The sequence below is a fragment of the Ambystoma mexicanum genome, chromosome 2q, assembly GCF_040938575.1.
Source record: "Ambystoma mexicanum isolate Mex_15411 chromosome 2q, UKY_AmexF1_1, whole genome shotgun sequence".
In the NCBI taxonomy this organism is placed as follows: domain Eukaryota; kingdom Metazoa; phylum Chordata; class Amphibia; order Caudata; family Ambystomatidae; genus Ambystoma; species Ambystoma mexicanum.
The window spans coordinates 313,573,197-313,595,279 of NC_090924.1; the positions used below are offsets into that span (position 1 = coordinate 313,573,197).

The window sequence follows — 22,083 nt, forward strand, 5'->3', positions numbered from 1 at the left end:
CACCCTTTAAGTTTCTCTGTCATTCACACAAGAACCCAGAACATTCACACTGCATTCTCATTCACAAGTGTACTTGCTCCATGTACACCATTCACAATCCATTCATTCGTATGCATGCACTTAGACACCCTCTTGCATACATACATACATACATGCATGCGCTTGGACACACGCATACAAACAAACTAAATGCTCTATTTTTCCTTACATGTTTCCTGCCACACCCGGCACAACGCCAACTCTTAGGCTGCTCCATAAGCCTCTGGCTTCCGTGCACCATGCAGACAGGAACCTGCAAGCTCTGAAAAGGTTCCTGACATGCACAGATGAGGCGGATAACGACCGCTGCCGCTCAGCATGTGACATCTGTAAATTTACACACACACAACAGACACTTACCAACCAGCATTTTGTGAAAAGATATTTCACCTTATCCCCATATTATTTACTGGTTTTTAAATATTTCTTCAATAATCTAATGTGTTTATAATTGTTACGTAAATGACATCAGAAAAATAATAAAGCAATCTGAACTAAATTACATATAAAAATGAACAAGCTAAAAACACCTTCTAGTTCATGAATTACCTCAAAACCTAAATTTGTTTGAAAAATAGAGCAACTAAAGGAAGACCTCCAAAGAAAAAAACATCTCCAGGAAAGCAGTCACAAATATTTACTGTGGAGTTCAAAACAATTGAAATAAATCTACTGAAAGAACACACAAATTAGCAAGCTGAAACAAATAGAAAGTATGTGTTTCACTCCTTACACGCCAGAGAATACGCAGATCCCCTGAATGTAGAAAAATAGTAAATCATTCACTTGCTTTCATTATTATTATTCGGGTGTTTATTGAATGCAGACCTAACTTTGGGAAACAGCAGAGCGCTTTACAATCATAGGGGGAGGAACATGGTGAGGGAAGCAGAGAAACAAGTGACTGGGAGCTACCAGGAGGGGAGACAGGCAGGTTGGTAGCAAGGGATCTTACAAGCAATCGGGTGAGGAAACAGTGATTGAAGAGGAGGGTCTTGAGCTCCTTCCGGAGCTGTAGACGCTAGGGAGTGAAGGGGGTGGGTCTGATGTTGACTGGGAGGTCGTTCCAGAGTCTCTGGGCGTATACAGAGAAGGCCTGCCTTCTGGTTCTTTCCCTCCTGCACTGGCAGAGTTCGAGCTTACACATGTCCATACTTCTGATGGATCGTAGACCTTTTGGAGATGCTGAGTTTCTCAGTGAGGTAGCTTGGGGACTCCAGGGTGACGGATGATACAGCAGGATTTGAAGATGACAATGGCTTGCATTGGGAGCCATTGAAGTTCAATGAGAGTTGAGGTGATGTGGTCGAATTTGTGGAGTCCGTTGATGACACGTGCTGCAGCATGCATGACACATCATGGGGGCAGTAGGGTAGGCACCAGAAGGCCTTACAAAAGGACATTGCCACCATGCATGTAGGAGAGGACCAAGGCCTGGACAGCAGATCTGAAGTTGTTTTCCTGGATGAAGGGCTTGATTTTCCACAGGAGAGAAAGTTGCTACCAAGCCATTTGTGTCTTTTTTGCTGTGTGCTGTTTGAAGTAGAGGTATCTGCCAATGTCGAACCAAAGGCACTTGGTGTAGGTGGGCAGCTGGAGCGTGAAGCCCTTTGAAGCCCTTGAGGTTCATAGCAGAGAGCCAGGTCTGAATGTCAGGGTGTTCAGTGTTGTTGGTCAGCAGTATGAATTCAGTGTTGGAGGAGTTGAGCTTCACTTAAGTACTGGACATCCCCGACTGAATGCATGTGAGGCAGGCCTTGAGCCTGTAGATGTCTTCGATGGAGGATATCTTGAGGTAGAGCAGCGTGTCATCTTCGTATTGGTGGATGTGGATGCTGTGTCAAGCAGGGAGGGTTCCAAGCAGTTCCAGGTAAAGGTTGAAGATCACAGGGGAGAGGATGGATCCTTGCAGGACTCCACAGGTGATGGGTATAGTGGGTGAACTGGAGGAATCCATTTGTACGAAATGGTGGCGATTAGCTAGGTATGATTTGATTTGACCCAGCTGAGGACAATTTTGCTGATCCATATGCAGCGATGTAGATTGTCTGGTGGTCTACTGTGTCGAATGCTGCTGGGAGGTCGAGAAACAGGAGGCAAGGATGGCCACGAATGACGGTTTTAAGGGCATTGTTGATCACCTTGATGGTAGCCGTTTCTGTGCTGCATCTGGGTCTGAAGTCAGATTTGTAGCACTGAAGGAGGTTGTTGGCTTCGATGTGTTGGAATAGTTGTGTGGCCACTGCTTTCTCAAGTATCTTAGCTAGAAAGCGAAGATGGGTAATGGGGTGGTAGTTGCCGAGGTCATCAGTGTCCAGTGTTGGTTTTATGAGATGCAGGAGGATCATGAGGGTCAAGGGGAAGGTGCCTTGAGTTAGGGAGCTGTTGGATGTCAGGTAAGGCAGGAATGCTTCAGTCGGAAGGGTCTTGAGTATGGAGACAGGGAGGATGTCATCTGTGTATGGTGGGGCCTTGATGGATGCTGCGGTGGCAGTGAGGTCCTCCAATACTGAGTGTCTTGAAAGTTCTCCAGGTAGTTGTGGTTTTGCGAGATGGGATGTGTAATGTGCTATCAGTTGTGGCGTTGGTGTCTATGTGTTGGCGGATCATGCTGATCTTGTTAATAAAGAAAGAGTTGATGGCCGTGGATTTTTTTGATGGAGTGCGGTATGGGTGGGTTGGGAAGAGGGTTGATGCAGTGCTTGATGCCTTTGAAGAGGACTCTGCTTGTATTGTTGGCATTGACTATGGTGTTTTGTGAGTAGCTGGCCTTGGCACTGGTGCTCAGTCCTCTGTGTGTAGCACAGAGTTCCTTGAGCAGGGCACGTCGGATGTGCTTCAAGACTGTTGCCAAGTCTTTTCTTGTTTTCTGATTTTTAAATAAAATTGAGTTCTTGAGTGTACTGGGGTACTGAAGGTCTAGGCTTCAGGGTGTGTTGTTTCACTAGTGCATGGCGGTTCATGTCGGTTGTGAAGGGTGGTGTTGAGTTCTTGGCGAAGCAATTCACAGTCCTGGTTCGTCTGAGGTAAATCACCTGATGTGCTGTGAAGTTTGGCGAGGTCCTGTGTGAGAGCCTCCAGTTCTTGAGTGATCGGAAGGCTTGCTTGTTGGGTTTACAATGGGTTTTCTTGACTGGTGTCGTATGACTAATTTCAAAGGGGATTTCCAGATGGTCTGACCAGTCGAGCAGGACTGGAGAGCTGTGATGCAGGGTGGGCAGGCAGTGATGATGTCGAGGATATTACCTTTCCTGTGCTGTGTGAGGTTCAGTGTGTTGAGTAAACAGTGTATACTTGGTAGCTAGGGATGTTGAAGTCGCGGAGGAAGATGTTGTGGCCATGCAGGAGAGACATGATGGTGACCAAGTCCATGAAGTCTTTGATGAAGGAGGTGTTGAGCATGGGTGGTCCGTAGCTGAGGTGAAAAGTGACTGTGTCCTTTGGGGAGATGAAGTGGCAGGAAAGGTTTAAGAAAGTGCCAATAGTGGCGATGCATGGCCATTGTGATGGTGAGGCGTCAGCCGATTTTATTTGGACAGTCTTGTTTTTACTTCTGTAGCCGTTAGGGATGGGAACATCTGGGAATGAGGTGGAGGTGGATATTATCCAGGTCTCAGTAATGAAGGTGGCATCCAAGTCATGTGTGGTGAGGAGGTTGGTGATGAGGTTGGTGATGTCTGCTGCATGGTTGATTGCTGAGCGGACATTAGCAAGCATCAGTTTTCATGCAGTGGGGGATGATGGAGTGCTAATGAGGCCTATGAAGTTGCTGCAATGCATTGTCCATGGTGTTGCTGGTGAACATCGCGGTTGGATATGTGTGGTGATGGTAGGGATGGGCTTTTGAGGGAGAGAGGGGTGAAACAAATATTCAAATATACATTTGGCATTAAGGTCACCACCCAACATTACGTAGTGATCCCATCAACCCTACTGTACTCAGTAAGTACCTCTTCAACCTGTTTGAGCATCGTTTCCGTATTGCCGAACCCCAGGGGATCTTTATACATTCATCAAAAGCATCTTCCACTTCTTTCCACCACAGTCAACCCACACCTCAACAGCTAGCAAGTTTACTCCTCTGGTCACTAATGGAACTCTGAGAGCTAATATTATGGCTCACCTCAATAGCGAGGCCTCCAAAAGGGCAGCCTATGGGCCCTTTATTTGCCAGTACTTGAAACACCTGGTAACCGCCAACCAGCAAAGCACAGTCCAAACAGGTTTCCTGGAGAATATATCGTATTCCACTTAGTTCACACTAGACCCTTCATCAGCCAGTAAGTGGTTGAAACCTGTGGTGTTCCAACTGGATATCTTCAGGGGTCAGCTCTCCTCCTGTGGCATCCTATTCTGGTGGAGCATAGCCCATTGTATAGCTTCATAACCCACCTGAGGTGGCTCTGGAGGAACATGAGACCAGGGAGTGGTATTAGAGAAGCAAGGGTTCTGGTCATGGCTCCTTCTGGTCCACACAGGTCCAAACGGGAATTGCCCTTTTGTTTGTCTGCCCTTCACTTCGGACTCCGGGCGAGGCATTCCCTTGAGCTAATAGTTAAGAAAGGAAGGGGCAGGGCTTACGTCATGACCAAAATCCACTTGCGCCTGTTCATCAACTGCAAAGGAAAAGACACTGGAGGGCTCCACAAGTAGGGGAAAAGGGTGACAATACAAGAAGGCAGCAAAAGATTAGCATTGATTGACAGGCAGGTGGGGCTTAGGTCACGTGACCAAGTTCCAGTTGCACTTATGGCAGTCGTCCTTTGGTGCCAAGTGTCTCTAAAAAGGATGGATTTTCTTTTTGTTGGCATCATAAATGATTTTGAAGTATTAATTGCATGGGGCAATATAGAGTGAGCATTTAGCACATACATTTCAAGTTATTGATATTTTTGTATGTATTTTACAGGTTTGTGCTAAACTGTAACCACTGGAACCAACAACTGAGGAACTGGAGAACCGTATTTAAGTAATGGCTTCGCCCAACAATATAACTAAGTTCTGGGAATGGGGCCGAAAGATTATCTGTGTTGGAAGAAATTATACTGATCATGCCAGAGAATTAAAAAATGCAGTGCAAACAGAGCCAATGTTGTTTTTGAAGCCACCATCGGCCTATTTGAAAGAAGGATCCCCTGTTCTTGTGCCATACTACAGTAACAACTTGCACCATGAAGTAGAACTGGGAGTAGTGATTGGGAAAAAGGGAAGCGGAATAGTGCAAATGGATGCCATGGAATACGTTGAAGGTTATGCTTTGTGTCTGGACATGACTGCCCGGGACATTCAAGAGGAGTGCGCAAAAAGGGGATTGCCTTGGACCTTGGCAAAGGCTTTCAACACATCATGCCCTGTTAGCGACTTCATACCCAAGGAAAAGATTCCCGACCCACACAGCCTGACAATCTGGCTAAAAGTGAATGACCAACTAAAACAGGAAGGCAAAACTGAAGCTATGATTTTTTCCATTCCCTATCTTATCAGCTACATCAGTGACATAATCACACTGGAAAAGGGGGATCTGATTTTGACAGGAACTCCAAAAGGAGTGTCTACTGTCAAGGAAAACGATGTGATCCATTGTGGAATTGACGGCATTGTATCCATGAGGTTCAAAGTCCAGCGGCAGCCGCATTCCTTTGAGTCACTGACCTAGAAATCCCTCAATTTATTCAAATGATTTGAATTATGTTCCAATTTCTTCTATGACATAAAGTGCTCCTCCAGTATTGTTATACTGCTGGTGCAAACCATTGGCAGATTTTGTCTGTTTTTTCAGTCTTTTCAAAACTGCAGTTCGAGGGGATTGGGTCCTCCGACGTATTCCATATCTATGACATGTAATCACCACAGCTGTGCTGCTTCGGAAACTTTTTTCGGCGTATGCGTCCTGCGTCGATGACGTCGATGCGCCGTCGTTGAGGACCTCGTCCGACGTCATCCGATGTGATAAGTAGGACGCACGACGCCCGTAGCCTCAGTTCCGTTTTTTCCGCGAATGTGTTGCTTCGTGAATCTCGGTTAACGCCTCGACTTGGAGTTCTGTTCTTCTCGGTTCTTCGAACCTGTTCGTTTTGTGAAAATCCTTCATGTGAAGATGTCTTCTACTTCGTCTTCGACCCCGTGTCCGGGTTTCAAGAAGTGCGGGGAGTGTGGGTCCAAGATGTCGGTGATGGACTCGCACGACGCCTGCCTCTGGTGCCTCGGGGAGGCCCACGACACGGATGACTGTATCGACTGCCAGTCGCTCACGTCCAAAGCCTTACGCAAACGTAAGAAGAAGTTAGGTCGGGTGTCCAAGCCCCGGAAGTCGAAGTCTGCGGGGCTTTCGACGGATGATTCGAGGGGTGACTCTCCGCGTCATCGTCGGAAGTCTCGTGGGTCTCCTTCTAGGAGTCGTTCTTGCCACTCCTCAGCCTCTTCGAGGCATTCTCGGAAGCGCCGACACCGGTCGTCTTCCAGGTCCTCTTCGGAGGACTCTGCCCGGCACGTCGCTTACCCCACCAGCCGTGCGACGCCGGAGGAATGCTTCCTTCGGGAAGAAAATGCTGGCGATTCTTGAGTCGCAGGGTACTAAGCCGTGTGGAGTGGGGTCGGTCGTGAGAGGTCAAGAGACACCGCTCGCAAGAGTGGTCGGCACGAGTCACGGGAGAGGTCCCGTTCGGACAAGGAGACTCGTTCTCGACGTACCCGTTCCAGGTCCCGGTCCTCAACGCGTTCGAGACCGTGTGCACCTGTGAGGTCTTCGAGGAAGACATCGACGTCTGAGGCGTTGAGGGCGTCGACAGGCTTTCTCGAGGCTCCGGCTGCGAGGAAGTCGTCGAAGCCGTCGACGCTCAGGTCGTCGAGGGACACGCTCGGGGCTCCGGCTTCGAGGGCTGTGTCGACGCCGCCGATGCTGGCGGCGGTGCATTTGACGTCGACGCCGATTTCCTCGACGTCGGCGCTGATTCGCTCGACGCCATCGACGCCTTTCGTGTCGGAGGTACCCCGTGGCACGGGGGAACCCCCTAGGAAGGCTCTGGTTAAGAGCAAGCACTCTCTGGTGCCTTCTTTTCGCCACCTGGAATATATTTCAGAGGCGGATGAGGATTCTGATGGCCTGGTTCCTAGTCAGGTTCCAGATGAAATTGTCTCGGGCCATAGTCAGTTTGACGATTTGAGGCAGTCACTGCATGATGCCAGTGGACTGGACACCTCTCCGGAAGTGGAGTTTTGTATGCCTGAGCCTGGCTCTCATGCCGATTCCTCGTACCGGCGCCTTATGGCTAGGGTTTCTGAGTACTTGGGATGGTCTTCTCCCCCAGGGGAGTTTGTGCAGGATGATCTGACGGACATCCTTGATGTTGGTCCCCCAACTGACCCAGTACTGCCGTTCCATATGGCTTTACAGAGAAGGGTGGTGGCGGCTTGGACTGCTCCGGAGAGTCTCCCGGCGGTGGGCAGCTCCTTGTCGCGAAAATACCGTCCAGCCAGTAGCGACCCCTGCTACTTGACCAGACACCCCACTCCGGAGAGTTTGGTGGTGCAGGCGGCCACGGCCCCGGCAAAGCAGGCATCGTACCCTACCATCCCTCCTGATAGGGACCACAAACGTTTTGATGGCTGGGCGAAGAAAGTGTTTTCTTCTGGTGGTATGGCGCTTCAGGCGGCCAACTCCATTTGTGCCTTGTCTCGTTTCACACACACTCTGTGGAACTGTGTTGCGTTAGCGGCTGAACATATTCCCGAAGGGGACGAACGGGATGGTTTCCTTGCTATGGTCCAGGATGGTAAGGATGCCATGTGTGAGTCCGTTCAGTCGGGTTTGGACTTAGCTGAATGCGTCAGTAGGTCCATGGCGGCGAGCACCGTGATACGCAGGTTTGCGTGGTTGCGGAAGTCGGGGTTTGCTCCTGATGTGCAGTCCCGGCTCCTCAACATGCCCTTTGACGCTGAACACCTTTTTGGCAGCAAGGCTGACGAGAGCCTTGAGAGGTTGCAGACCTCAAAAGCTGCAGCAAAGTCGTTGGGCGCTGCAGTTCGCCAACCTCCGCCTTTTCGTCCTAGGGGACAGCAGTGGAGGGGTGGTTCCTTTCGCTATTACTCGTCCTTCAGTAAAGCGAGAGGAGCTGGCAGTCAAAGAGGCCAACGCAGGGGTACCAGAGGTGGACGACAGGGTACCCGTGGTGCCAAGGCCGCTCGGGCAGTTGCCTCTTTGCCCTCAGGTAACGCCGCAACTGCTCCCACTCAGTCATGAGGCCATGTCCCATGCTGCGCCAGCCTTCCCCCAACCGGCGAACCATCTTGTAGAGTGGCAAGCCATTACTTCAGATGTGTGGGTTCTGGAGATCATAACCCACGGCTACTGTCTTCCCTTTCGGCACAGGCCTCGCGACAATCCACCGGGGAACCTCTCTTTGCAGAGTCCGGATCCGCTCCTTGCGCAGGAAATTCAAGCCCTGCTGGAGAAAGGCACCATAGAACTGGTGCCTGTAGCGGAGAGGAACAAGGGATGGCATTCCCCTTATTTTTTGATTTCGAAGAAAGACGGGGGATTGAGACCCATCATGGACTTGCGCGGTTTGAACAAACTCCTCAGGAAGGACAAGTTCAAGATGGTTACTCTCTCTCGAGTCCTCCAGGCCTTTCAGCTTCAGGACTGGTTGGTGTCACTCGACCTCAAGGATGCTTACTTCCATGTGCCGATCCATCCCAAGCACAAGAAGTACCTGAGGTTCGGGGTTGGCGACTCGCACTTTCAGTTTCGGGTCCTGCCGTTCGGATTGACCTCCGCCCCGAGGGTTTTCACCAAGCTCATGGTGGTGGTGGCAGCGCATCTCAGGCAAGGGGGGGATTCACGTCTACCCCTACCTGGACGATTGGTTGATCAGGGGGAGCTCTCCCGAGCAAGCCCTGGATCATCTGTCCGTCACCTGCCACTCCCTTCACAGGCTGGGCTTCTCCCTCAATTTAAAGAAGTCCCATTTGACGCCAACACAGCGGCTCCAGTACATCGGAACAATGCTCGACACTTCCCTGGGGCAGTGTTTTCCTCCCCAGGTGAGGGCTCTTCACATTCAGCAGATGGTGCACAAGTTTCAGCATGCCCAGACGCTCCCAGCGTTCGGGTTCTTGAGGGTGCTCGGCCTCATGGCATCCTGCATTCTTCTGGTGCCAGAGGCTCGCCTGCAGACGAGATCTTTGCAGTGGGCACTCAAGACGCAATGGTCGCAGTCCTCCGGCAGGATGTCGGACCTGGTTCAGGTGCCGCCCTCGGTCGCCCGGGACCTTCTGTGGTGGGCCGTCGAAGGCAACTTGATGAAGGGGGCTCCATTTTGGCTTCCCTGGCCGGAGGTGACGATCGTGACGGATGCATCCCTCACGGGATGGGGAGCTCATGCCAACGGGCTGACAGTCAGCGGTCGTTGGTCTCCGTCGGAGTCCAGACTCCATATCAATCTGTTGGAGCTGAGGGCCGTCAGGCTTGCCCTGAAGGCTTTTCTGCCGACTGTGCGAGGAAAGAGTGTCCTGATCCTGACGGACAACACAGTGGCCATACACTACCTCAACAAAAAGGCGGGGCAGGGTCACTTCCTCTGTGCAGGGAGGCGATGCAGCTCGAGTTCTGGGCCATCCAGCAGGAAGTTTCGATCTCGGCAGTTCATCTGGCCGGAGATGAAAACGTGACGGCGGACGCTCTGAGCAGGCAGAGCGCGATCTCTCACGAGTGGGAGTTGGCTCAGGAGATTCTCCTGGAGATCTTCGCCCTTTGGGGGACCCCTCAAGTGGATCTCTTCGCCTCCAGTGTCAACCGGAAGTGCGAAAGGTTTTGCTCGTGGGAATTTCCTCCAAAAGGAGCCTTAGGAGACGCGTTTGTGGTGGAGTGGTCATTCCCGCTGCTGTACGCGTTTCCTCCAGTTCCCGTCATCCCGCAAGTGCTGCGGAGGTTAAGGAAGTTCGGTTCCCGGATGATCCTCATTGCTCCGGCGTGGGCTCGGAGGACGTGGTACCCGGACCTTCTCGACTTGTCCATCTGCCCTCCACGTCGTCTTCCCTACCGAGACGATCTGCTCTCACGGGAGGGGGGTCAGGTTCTCCATCCAGAGGTCAGATCCCTCAACCTTCACGCTTGGCTTCTGAAAGGTTGAGGTATAAGGATTGGGACCTCCCTGAAGACGTGATGGAGGTGTTGGTTTCGGCCCGAAGGCCAGCAACAAAGTCTCTGTACCGTTGGCGTAAGTTCTGCGACTGGTGCAGAGTACAGAATGTGGATCCTTTTGCATGAGACATCCTCATGGTTCTGTCCTTTTTACTTTCTTTGGCCCACAGGGGCTTGCAAGTGGGTACCATTAAAGGTTACCTGGCGGCGCTGTCCATCTTTAAGCGCTTGTCTGAAGAGTGTTCTTACTTTAAAATCCCTTTAATTTCACAGTTTCTGAAAGGGCTCACTAATGTGTTCCCTCCGTCACCTTTCCTGGTGCCCGGTTGGGATTTAAACCTTGTTCTTAAGTTTCTTATGGGTGCTCCGTTTGAGCCTTTACATTCTTGCCCTTTGAGGCTGTTAACTCTGAAAACTGTGTTTTTAGTTGCGGTTACTTCCGCTCGCAGAGTGAGTGAGTTACAGACACTTTCAGTTAAGCCACCCGTCACTGTATTTCACAAGGACAGGGTTGTCCTTAGAGTTCGTCCTTCTTTTCTTCCGAAGGTAGTGATGGAATTTCATTTGGCCCAGAAGGTTGTTCTTCCGGCAATCTATCCTCCTCCGCATCCTGGTAAGGAAGAGGAGAGGCTCCATAGGCTTGATCCTAGGAGAGCTTTAAGCTTTTATGTTTCACGCATGTCCCGGGTCAGAGTGGACGATCAACTCTTTATTGGTTACGCTGGAAAGCGTTTGGGGCAAGCTGTGACGAATCAGACTTTGTCTCGCTGGATTATTTTAGCCATCTCGGAGTGTTACCGCTTGGCGGGTAAGGACCCACCGGCTAGCTTGCGGGCCCATTCTACCAGGGGTGTGGCTGCATCTACTGCCCTGCAGAGGGGTGTTCCTATTCGCAACATCTGTGATGCAGCCACCTGGGCTTCAGTACATACATTTGTACGTCACTATTCCCTCGATTCCATCCGAGGACAGGATCTGGCCTTTGGCAAGGCGGTCCTTTGCTCTGCTATTTGATTGGCTATTCTAAATTTTGATTCTAAATTCTTTCCCTCCTCCTTGCTCTGGTACTGCTTTGGGAGTCTGTCATAGATATGGAATACGTCGGAGGACCAAATCCCCTCGAAGAACAAGTTACTTTCTTACCTGGTAACGTTCTTTCGATGGGATGGTCCGACGATGTATTCCATATCGCTCCCGCCCTGCCTTCCCCGCTGCAGAATTTCTTTTGCAATTGCAGCTTACGTTCCGCAAGGCTTTGTGTCTGACTGGCAGTTGACTAATGTCACACGTTCTGGGGGAAAAAACTACAACTGAGGCTACGGGCGTCGTGCGTCCTACTTATCACATCGGATGATGTCGGAGGAGGTCCTCGACGACGGCGCATCGACGTCATCGACGCAGGACGCAGGAGCCAAAAAAAGTTTCCGAAGCAGCACAGCTGTGGTGATTACATGTCATAGATATGGAATACGTCGTCGGACCATCCCAACGAAAGAACGTTACCAGGTAAGAAAGTAACTTGTTCTTCTGATTACATTTCCCGCTCAGGACAGTTGTTTTTGCAATATACATATAGTACATTGCTGATACCTTACCCCAAAAGTAACTAAATTCATGAAACGTCTCCAGCCAAGTGACTGGAGCATGGTCATTAACATTTGGGTGCAATAGAACAATGGGAAGATTGAAAAACCTCCTGCCTGTCTGTTATGCTTCTCCCCCCACCCATCGTTCCACTGTCCCCCTGTTCTGCTTTATTAATATACCCCATAAACAATTGTGCGATTGATACTTTCCGCTATGAACATTTTTGTTCATACTGAGATGGATATACATACATGCAATTGACCACAACGGGTTTAATGAAGACTTTTGCTGGATTTCTTGGCACACAATTGTGGCATTGCCTTTGTGGTTAGGTTAACAGACTATTGAAACAAAGATTGCTTATGGGGGACATAGTGTATCTTTTAAATGAAGTCTTAGTTACTTACCTGTAACTGTATTTCTCCATCATTGGTATCTTTCATAGATTCACATGCTTGAATATTCCCCATCGTCAGACTGGGAATCCTCAGTGATAAAAATTAATTATTAAAATGTTTTTAATATACATCCCTTCTCCCCTAGAGGATGCATGTAGATACTCCATTGTGGCTTATGAGCCACTCCATTGTGTAGTCCCTCCACCTCACTTGGGTCCTTTATGGCCTCAACCAATGTGGTGGCAGGGCTTAAGCTCCGCCCCAGGCAGCCATCTTCAGATTTTGAACTGTAGGAACTACAGTATGATGGGTGCTGAACATAGGAGCCGCCTCTCAGGGGAGGCAGGTGGGCGCATGTGAATCTATGAAAGATACCAATGCAGGAGAAATACAGTTACTGGTAAGTAACTAAGACTTCTCCAGCATTGGATCTTTCATAGATTCAAGATGCTTGAATAGAATATCAAGCAGTTAAAGCATGCCACCAATATATATATATTTCTGAGGCTTGTGGAATCTGCTTAGATCACATGCTGTGCATAGGCCGACATCTAGTGTAAGCTGCGGAGTATTACAGTTTGTTTTTCGAAACTCGAAAATGGGCGTCGACACAGGGCGTGCCAGTAATACTATCCCTAGTGTGACGTCCACTGTACCCAAGATCCCTCACGCGTCTAGGATCCTCAGATTGTTTTTTTCCGCCATACTGGTCGGAAGCATTTTGCGGAGTCCCCTGGCCTTAGCCATACTTTTGCTAAAATTTAAAATAATAATCTATTGACATCCTTCCCCACCCCAACGTCGAACTTCGACACTCGCCGGCTGGAGAAGAAATCGACCGTCGCCTGCTGCACGACGGATTTGGGCCTCGGAAGGCCGCTGGCCTCGGCCCGGGCCTAGAAGGCTGCTGGCCTCGGCCCTGCAAGTAGGGAGAGTGGGGGGTGGTACATACTCTACACTCTTGGTATATAGGTACACCTTATACATTTCCTACACTCAACAGCCCGCTGCCTCAAGGTGCGAATCGAGGGTACCCCTTTTCAATTCTGCCCCAAGTGCAATCGCAAATACCCTTGGGTCGACAGGCACGCCACGTGCAATCTCTGCTTGCCGAGGGACCACCCCGAAGCGAACTGCAGAGCGTGTAGTAGGTTTAAACCTAAGACACTTAAGGACCGTTCGACGAAGCGTTGGGCCCACCACGCCAGGCAGGCGGCCATGGCAGCGGAGGGCGCCTTCAGCGACGCCGTACTTTCGGACGGCGAGGGCATTACGGCGTCGAAAGACAGCCGAGCGCAGGTCCCCGACCTCGGAAGGTCATCCGGCAGGGTGGCTATGGGGAAGACCCCCGGCGACACAAGCGCTTCACATACTACACACACTAAACACACTAAGTCTAACCGAGACTCGACGACGTCGAGTTCTCGGAAAGAGGCACAAACAGAACGGTCTGATTCGGTGTCCTCTGGGCGCTCTCGATCAAGATCGCCGCATGACTCCAGGCAATCATCCACTCTTGCCAAGAGTGCCTCGCTCCCTAGGCTAACAGAAGTTCGATCGTCGGAAGACGAAGACGACTTCCAGCCCCAGGCCGCGTACCAGGAGTCTGAGCCCGCAGTTAAAGCCAGCGAGGCCCCACGCTCGAAGGACAGGGACACCACCCCCGATCCTCGACGCCAGGCGTCGAAAAACTCCAGAGCCACTAAAGGACAGGGAAAACATTTTTCCACGCACGGGAGGGGGGAAAAGAGCAGAAGAAACTACCTTTGCATTCTTCCACACCTGTGAAACACATCTCTCCCCCTAAACAGACAGACAAAACCAGGTCTGCTGATATGTCTACAACCAGCAAAGCTACTCAAGATAAATCCCATAGACTTGCTGAGAGAGTCATTCCCAGTTCCAAAAAATGGTCCAGTGAAGACATAGATAGGGTCATGTCAAGAATGTCTTCTTTGGCTGATTTTTATGATAAAAATCCAGAACAATTCCTCTTTTCCTCTTGTATCATCCACAAGGGGCGACACCCTCAGGCTCTACTGATCCTATCCCCCCGAGTAAAAAGCCCCGGTTTGAAACTCCGATGAGGTCAGAACCCTTCGAGGTACAACCATACATAAGACCATACTCACGGTATCAAGGAGAGGCTTCCTTTGGTGAGGACCAAGAATTTGGTATGGTAGAAGAGCAAACCGGGACGGGCTACTATGGGGATGATGAGGACCAGGAAGAAGAAGGAGGAGGACCCGGAAACATACAGAGTAGATTCCCCGGTAGAGAACGAAGCCCCGGTTACCGACTCCCCGGTCGATAACCAACCCCTCCTAAATGAGGTTCCCGCTCGCGCAGCAGAACATTTCCACATTGACACCCACGGTGTCCAGGAGGAAAGGGACTTCGCAGAAGAGTTAGTGGGAGAAAGGAGGCCTGTTGCCCAGACCATCCCTATCCTTAAGTCCATTCAGCGAAGAATAGATCTGTCCCTGGTGAACCCGAACCTCACCCGAGCAGTCAATCCCAGGGTTGAAAAACATTTCAGGGTGGCCCAGTCTGACCCTCTCTATATAAGAGGACATCTGAAGCCAGACTCCCTAGTTGTCACCAACACTCGTAAGAGGGCTGGAACACCCTTGTCATCGTCCGAAGCTCCTCCCGACAAGGAGAGCAAAAAACTATACGGTTTCGGCAGGAAAGTAGCCTCAACGTCCGCCTATCAAGCAAGGATTGCTAACTCCACCACCCTGTTGGCCAGCTACAACTGCCATCAGTGGGAAGAAGTCGCGGCACTCATAGCCTCTGCTCCTGAACCTTTAAAGGGCCAGTTAGCTCGGATTTCCGCAGAGGGTAGAGCCGTGTCTGGTTGCATTTTGAAAGCAACCTGCGACGCCGCGGACAACGCAGGCAGATTGATAGCGGAGGGCACTGTTATCAAAAGACATGCGTGGTTACGGCAGTCTGGTTTTAAGGCAGAAACCCAGGCATCATTGTTGGACAAACCGGTGGAAAGCGATCTGTTTGGTAAGGCGGTCGAAGACGCACTGAAAAATGCCAAGGACGAATACGAAACACTCAAGTCCCTTGGCCAGTTAACCAATAAACCCCCTAACCAGAGAGGGAATAGTAATTTTCGTCGCCCATGCGGCCAAAATTCCCAGAGAGGATTGAACTATTCCCAGGGGCAGGGTACACAGTGGAACAACAACCAACAGTCTACCCAGGGTTACGGCAGGGGTAATAGGAGAGGTCGTGGTAGAGGCAGAGGCAGCCCCAACAAGGGAGGCGGGACGCCTCCACCAAAGCAGTGACGCTCAGTTCAGGGTCCCTTCTCACGCAACCCCAGTAGGGGGACGCATTTCCAACTTCACCCAGGCTTGGGAAGGGATCACATCAGACAGATGGGTGTTGTCAACAGTATCCACAGGATATTGTATAGAGTTACTGCAGCGTCCCCAGAACCATCCTCCACGACAAAGAGTTCACTCTTTAGAACATCAGAAGATTCTCCTCGAGGAGATCGCCATTCTGCTAGAAAAGGACGCGATAGAACTCGTCCCGGGACACCAGGTAAATAAGGGTATTTATTCAATTTACTTCCATGTGCCAAAGAAAGATTTGACAATGCGCCCAGTATTGGACTTACGGCCTGCCAACAAGTATGTCAAGCCCCAAAAATTTCGTATGACCACGCTACAAGAGGTAATCCCCCTCCTAAAAAAGGGGGATTACATGGCAACCTTGGATATGAAAGATGCTTATTTTCATATTTCCATGTTCCCAGCGCACAGAAAGTATTTGCGCTTCAAGGTGGACAGTCGACACTACCAATTCAAGGTACTGCCCTTCGGGATAGCTTCAGCACCAAGGGTATTCACCAAGGTACTGGCGGTGGCGGCTGCACACCTACGCAGGGAGGCAATCCCAGTGTACCCTTATCTGGACGACTGGCTCATAACGGGGGAAACCCCAGGAATTTGCAGGACAAACATTCAAAGGACTATCTACCTCCTCCACGAGTTAGGCTTCTCAATCAACGAGAAAAAGTCAAGCCTGGTGCCAAGCACCTCAAAACAATTCCTAGGAGCAATCCTAGATACCCAAGAGGGGTTGACCTTTCCTTCAGAAGAAAGAATTCAGAATATACTACTGCAAATTCCGCATTATCAGTCCGGTCAACAAATAACGGTACGCAAAGCAATGCGTGATGGCGTCATGTATTTACCTGGTCCCCCACGCGCGCCTGCGTCCCATGCAGGAATGGTTGGCGAAACAGTGGTCTCAGGCAAGTGGTCAGTGGGACGATCTAATGGTCGTTTCGCCAACACTGGTACAAAGCCTTCACTGGTGGACAAGAGAGAATCTCGCACAGGTGAAACCCTTTTACGATCCCGAAGTACAGGCAGTAGTCACTACAGATGCATGTCCGACGGGGTGGGGAGCTCACCATCTCCACCACACAGCTCAGGGTCTCTGGTCTCACTCAGTGGCCAAGAACCACATCAACCTGCTAGAGCTTCTGGCAGTATTCAGAGCGCTTCAGGCGTTCGAGCCCCACCTACTAAACCTGTCAGTGCAAATCCGGACGGACAGCACAACAGCCATGTTCTACCTGAACAAGCAAGGAGGGACTCGCTCGCCAAATCTGTCCAAGCTTGCCCAGAAAATCTGGATATGGGCACTCAGACGGAACATCTTCCTGTCATCACAACATGTTCCAGGGGAGCTCAATTCCCTAGCGTATGCTCTGAGCAGAGACTCCCTCCCAGAGGAACACGAATGGGTTCTACACAGAGAGGTCATAGAAGATATCTTCTCTCAGTGGGGTTTCCCCACTATAGACTTATTCGCCACAAGAGAAAACAAACAATGCCCAGGATTTGCATCCAGGTTCCCCCAACCAGACTCCCAGGGGAACGCCCTGTGGATGAACTGGTCAGGGATGTTTGCATACGCTTTTCCACCAACTCCTCTCATCAGGAAAGTGGTGAACAAGATGAACAGAGAGTCGATGACGCTCGTCCTAGTTGCTCCCATGTGGGCAAGACAACCGTGGTTCCCACACCTACGCAGGATGGCGGTGTGCGAGCCCATCAAACTTCCATCCTGGTACAACCTACTGTCCCAGCACCAAGGTCAAACAGTGCACCAGCACCCCAACTCAATGAACCTGGCAGCATGGCTCCTGAGGTCATAGAGTTTGGACATCTCATTTTGCCACAGAGGTGTATGTAAACCCTAAAGGAATCTAGGAAACCAAACACAAGGCACTGTTACTTTGACAAGTGGAAGACGTTCGTTATCTGGTGCCAGAGTAGACAAATCAACCCGGTTGATTGCACTCCTTCCACTATTGTTACATACATGCTCCACCTGCTGGATGCAAGATTGGTTTTGAACTCACTCAAAGTACACCTGGCAGCACTGTCGGCTTACACCACTTCCCATAGCAGGGTTTCGTGGTGGAAAGTATCAGTAGTTAAAGCCTTCATGGAAGGAGTAAAGAGACTTCACCCTCCTATTTCAAACCCACCACCAGGGTGGGACCTTAATGTGGTGCTAGCCAAGCTCATGGGCCCCCCTTTCGAACCCATGCATAAAAGCAGTCCGCCGGCAGGCGGAATAGCCGGCGGCCAGTCGAAGGCCAGTATAAGGCCCTGTTCTGCCCCTGTAGGGGCCACTCGAGTTCCAGAAGTGGCGCGGGCAGGAGCCCCCACCAGCAGCCACCCACGCGCTCCAACTCCTGGAGGCAGCGCAGCGACCGCAACCACGGCCGCGACCGCAACAGGCCATCCCTCCCAGGCTCGAAGGTGTAACCACCAGCCCTGCCAGGGCCCCTCCATCTGCCCACACTGCCCCCACATCAAGGACAAGCACCGGTGACCCATCTGGGCACGCACCGCACCGCGCCGACATTTCTTCCTGAAACAAAATGTCGGGCGCGATGTGGCATGAAGTCGAGGCTCGGCTTCCCCCGGTCGCCTAGCAACGAGTTCATTTAAACTCGAACTTCCGCCGGCAGGTGGAATAGCCGGCGGCCAGTCGAAGGCCCTGTTCTGCCCCTGTTCGCTCCGGGGAGCTACTGTTACTGATAGTCCCCCGATTCCCCACGAAAAGTTCACAGGCAAACTCCGCATTAAGGAAAAACTTTTTTAAAGCACTGAACGCGGATGATCGTATATATACTGGACATTAATCCACGTGAGTACTGTTACTGCTAAACTGTTATGCTATAACTAGCTACAGTAGTGCTCCCCTGTTACCCCTGTCACGTGCTATGCCCCATGCCCTGGATCAGACACCCTTTGTCCTATGTTGTGCTTTTTGATCGTTATACGGTTCATGCTATGCCTGGTGTTGTGCCTCACGGTAACCCACAAGTGAATTGTGCCCCATGGTCGCTTACAGACCACATTTCAGTTGTGTTGTGCCCCATGGTCGCCTACAGACCAGTTTAGAATTGTATTGTGCCCTATGGTCGCCCACTGACCACATTTCAGTTGTGTTGTGCCCCATGGTCGCCTACAGACCAGTTTAGAATTGTATTGTGCCCTATGGTCGCCCACAGACCACATTTCAGTTGTGTTGTGCCCCATGGTCGCCTACAGACCAGTTTAGAATTGTATTGTGCCCTATGGTCGCCCTCAGACCACATTCCAGTTGTGTTGTGCCCCATGGTCGCCTACAGACCAGTTTAGAATTGTATTGTGCCCTATGGTCGCCCACAGACCACATTTCAGTTGTGTTGTGCCCCATGGTCGCCTACAGACCGGTTTAGAATTGTATTGTGCCCTATGGTCGCCCACAGACCACATTTTCAGTTGTGTTGTGCCCCATGGTCGCCTACAGACCAGTTTAGAATTGTATTGTGCCCTATGGTCGCCCACAGACCACATTTCAGTAGTGTTGTGCCCCTTGGTCAAATTGCCCTTTTGTGATATTGACTGCCCCAAACTGCCCTGATTTACTTTGTGATCTGACCAACAGCGTTTTTGCCCACCTACCTGTACATCTCTTGTTTACCAATGCAGCCCCCTAGCCCACACCCCAAAACGCCTACATACCTCCCCTCCACTTTTTCCATCCTTCTCACATCCCTCTCCTTTCTGGCCACCTGCAACATGCTGCATACGCACCCAGACCAACATGCCCACCTTTGCCCTACCCCACCATCTGATCTCATACACAACACACCGTCATATGCACTCCATCCCACTTTCAACCTCCTTACCGATCCGGTCGGACACCACCCACTCCACCTCAGGCTCTGTAGACTAAGAACTCGCACCAAACACCTCCTTACTCTCCGCAGTACTCCACACTCCTTAGGAACTACAGACTCAGCTCTCGCACCCTTACTCCAGCCGCCCAGACCTCCTTCCCTGACCACGCTCACTACCTTAGCTCGTACCACACTGCATGTGCCACGCCCAAGCCTCACACACCCATATTCACACCGCCCACCCCCAGCACCACCAACACACACACTCTACACCCAAACTTAAGATGCGCTCTCATCAACGCGCGCTCTGTCCATGCCCATGCCATTGAAATCAATGACCTTATCACCACCCACAATCTCAACATACTTGCCATTTCCGAAACCTGGCTCCATGAAGCCTCCAGTCCCTCCATTCACCTCTCTCTCCCTGAAAACTATACCATCCTTAGACAGGACCGTAAAAACTTACAAATTGGTGGCGGCGTCGCCCTCATCTTTAAGGACACCCTCTCCATAAGAATGTGTAATCAACAATGGGACAATAACGCCGATCTCCTCACTGCCAAACTAGCCCTTTCACCTAATTGCACCATAAACTTCTTTATCACCTACAGACCACCAGGATCTCCCCTTGACTACCAAAAGCAACTCCTCCAAAACATAGGCAACAACCTCAAAAGCACCACCAAAAGCATCCTTCTAGGGGACATTAATCTTGGCTTAGCTGACCCGAAGGACAAAGCAGCCGCAAATTTAGCCAAAGAATTATCTAACATGGGGTTCGAACACAAAATTACTGCACCCACTCACAGCAAAGGCAGAACCATTGACTGGCTAGCTGATCACAACTGCTCATCTGCAATTACCTCCATCTCAGCCCTTCCATGGACGGACCATCACCTCATCCAATTCACCATTCCTACCACGCCCACTCATAAAACCTTACCTCATGCCCCACCCGCTAAAGTAAGAAGCTCCAAAAAACTCACTGCTGCCAACCTCGCCCCTCTCCTTGATACCCCGCAACTCAAGCATCCATTCCCCCTTGACCCTACATCTCTAGCCAACATCTACTCCAGCACACTCACTCAAGCCATCGATTTCATTGCCCCGCTAGAAGAAAAAAAAAGGGAAAAAAATCAATACACTGCAATTCCTGGTTCACTGAAGAACTATCCGTCCTCCGCACTAAGAAACGCAAAGCCCTATCCAGGTGGCAAGCAGCGCCTAACCAATCCTTGCTTAATGACTTTAAAGAGATCTCTCTGACCTACAAAAAAGCCATATTCCTTGCTAAATCCGAATCCTACAACCAGAGAATCACTACTGCCAGTTCCAAATCAAGAGAAATTTTCTCCATATTCAAAGAACTCACCACACCAGCATCCAGCCCAGACGAAATCATCAAGGATGACGCATGGTGTACAGGCATCCAGGCTGCTCTCCTCAACAAAGTTAAATTACTCCAAGACAAAATAGCCTCCCAACGCAAAGCTCTCAACACCCCCACCTGCCCGCCCATACCTCTCACCTACATCTCTCCTTCACAAACACCCCTTTTTGCCTTCAGAGAAGTCTCTGAGACGGAAGTCAAGGACCTCCTTAAAAAAATCAAACCCTCCACATGCAAAGGGGATATCTGCCCACCCTCCGTAATCAAAGAGTGCGCAGAATACCTCACCCCCATCATCACGGCTTTTATCAATGCCTCTTTCGCATCTGGAAGTGTACCTCAACGCCTAAAAGAAGCCTGGGTCCGCCCGCTCCTAAAAAAACCCTCTCTCGATCCTTCCTCCCCTAACAACTATCGCCCCATCACCACCGTCCCCTTTCTCCTTAAAATCCTAGACAAAGCCGCACACAATCAAATCCAACACTACCTGGAAACCAACACCATCCTAGGCAAAAGACAGTCAGGTTTCCGCAAAGGCCATGGAACTGAATCTGCTCTTCTAGATTTAAAAAATCAAATTACTAAAATAATGGACACAGGCAAACCTGCCCTCCTCCTCCTCCTACTCGACCTTTCTGCAGCATTCGATCTGGTCGACCACAGCATTCTCACATCGCACCTCTCCAATGCTGCACACTTCTCTCACAAGGCTACCACGTGGATCACATCCTTCCTTGAAGGCAGGGCCATGAAAGTATACTCTGACCAGGATAGCGCCCCCCCCACCACTATCAATTGTGGAGTCCCACAAGGGTCCTGCACCGCACCGACCCTCTACAACCTATTCACCAAACCCCTCTTTGACTTACTGGACTCCCTCAACATAGCGTACACCAACTACGCTGATGACACGCAGGTCCTCCTCCCCCTCTCTGGAGACTACGACCTTGACTCAGAAGCCCTCCGCAAAATCTACTCGACTATCCAAACATGGATGGCTATCAATGGTCTCTGCCTAAACGGAGACAAAACCGAAATCATCATCCTAGCCCCTAACGAAACTCTAACCAAACTCAGCCCCGATTATTCGCACATGATCATCGACAGTATTAGCATTCCTGTCTCCTCTGCCGTCAAGACCTTAGGAGTCTACATTGACGCGACACTCTCTATGACAAGACAAACCAGCGCCATTGCCTCAGCTTCTGCTCTGACTACCAAACTCATCTATGCCATAAAACCCTACCTCACAATGCCCAACTGCCTCTCCATAGCCAGAGCTACTATAGGAGCCAGATTGGACTACTGT

At 50.6% G+C, this 22,083-nt stretch overlaps 2 protein-coding genes across 3 annotated transcripts in view; both read left to right on the forward strand.

The window, feature by feature from the left end:
• LOC138569367 (oxaloacetate tautomerase FAHD1, mitochondrial-like) overlaps window positions 1-5,798 on the forward strand; it is a 302,844-nt gene extending 297,046 nt beyond the window's left edge. For both annotated transcript variants that reach the window (XM_069647291.1, XM_069647293.1), the window contains exon 2: window positions 4,949-5,798. In XM_069647291.1, coding sequence (XP_069503392.1) covers window positions 5,012-5,695 — 684 coding nt within the window. In that variant the 5' untranslated portion in view covers window positions 4,949-5,011 and the 3' untranslated portion in view covers window positions 5,696-5,798. The remainder of the gene's footprint in view (window positions 1-4,948) is intronic.
• Window positions 1-22,083, forward strand: part of LOC138569366 (oxaloacetate tautomerase FAHD1, mitochondrial-like) — a 375,217-nt gene that overhangs the window by 297,047 nt on the left and 56,087 nt on the right. The gene's annotated exons all lie outside the window — the stretch shown is intronic.